Source organism: Plecotus auritus, assembly GCF_963455305.1.
Source record: "Plecotus auritus genome assembly, chromosome: 1".
Classification (NCBI taxonomy): domain Eukaryota; kingdom Metazoa; phylum Chordata; class Mammalia; order Chiroptera; family Vespertilionidae; genus Plecotus; species Plecotus auritus.
This window is the reverse complement of record NC_137770.1, coordinates 9,826,037-9,827,126: the sequence shown is the minus strand read 5'-3', so window position 1 is coordinate 9,827,126 and position 1,090 is coordinate 9,826,037. Positions and strand designations below refer to the sequence as shown.

At 48.0% G+C, this 1,090-nt stretch overlaps 1 protein-coding gene across 1 annotated transcript; it reads left to right on the top strand.

Annotated features, from left to right (window-relative positions):
• Positions 1-554: 554 nt before the first annotated feature.
• LOC308253792 (large ribosomal subunit protein eL39-like) lies at positions 555-760 on the top strand (the record flags this gene model as incomplete). Its single annotated transcript, XM_080679542.1, has 1 exon — positions 555-760. One exon carries the CDS (start codon positions 555-557, stop codon positions 708-710), a length of 156 nt encoding a protein of 51 aa, XP_080535668.1. The 3' UTR covers positions 711-760.
• Positions 761-1,090: the final 330 nt, after the last annotated feature.

Genomic DNA, 1,090 nt, shown 5'->3' with positions numbered 1-1,090 from the left:
AGTCAGGTGCTCAGAGACCATCTGTTTACAGAACAGCAGGTGTGAGAGGCCAAGTTCCCCCAGCTCTGCTTCACCCTTTTCCGTTTCTTCCCAGGGATATCTGTCGACCTGAACTTGGCCTTGATGAAGCGCTCACACCAAAAGTTCAAAACAGGAGCCCACAGAGACGGTGTGGGACAAGGAGAGAGGCATCCTCTGTACCTGAGGCATTTCACAGTTTGCACCTTTTTTTTGTTGTTGTTAATCCTCACCCGAGGATATTTTCCCATTGATGTTTAGAGAGAGTGGAAGGGAGAGTGAGAGACAGAACCAGGGCCTGGGCCAGGGAGGAGCCTGCAACTAAGGCACATGCCCTTGACCGGAATCGAACCCGGGACCCTTCGGTCCGCAGGCCGATGCTCTATCCACTGAGCCAAACGGGTTAGGGTGCATGAGGCATTTTATGGACAAAAAAGCACTGGGGTTTGGAGGCACCTCTGCCCCTTGTTGGCCCTCAGTCAGCAAGAAGGACACACCCCGGCCATCAAGGTGCGTGCGTTCGCTTCTCCTTCACCATGTCTTCCCACAACACTTTCAGGATCAAGAGGTTCCTGGCCAAGAAACAAAAGCAGAATCGGCCCATTCCCCAATGGATTCGGATGAAAACTGGTAATAAAATCAGGTACAACTCGAAGAGGAGACATTGGAGAAGAACCAAACTGGGCCTATGAGAAATCACACATGAGAGATGACTCACATATTTATGCTGTATCCAGGTTGCCTACACCTTTAAATGACTGAAAAGATGCTACTGTCTGGACAGTTGGGGCATTTTAATTGGAAAATTAATGGACTTGTGATTTTGCTCTGTTGATTTTTCCCCCCTGCAATAGTAGGATGGTTCAGTAATAAATGTGTGAGACCTTTTTTTTTTAAAAAAAAAAAAAAAAAAAAAAGGACACACCCCAACTTATAAACCATGTTCCTGTTGGACGTCGGGGCTCCGCCCACCGGACCGAGCACTTGGCCGAGGAAATAGAAGCAAGGTGCTATATTTTCTGATGCACAGAGAAAGGCTAAGCGAGAGTTTCCTCAATATAACACACCCCCT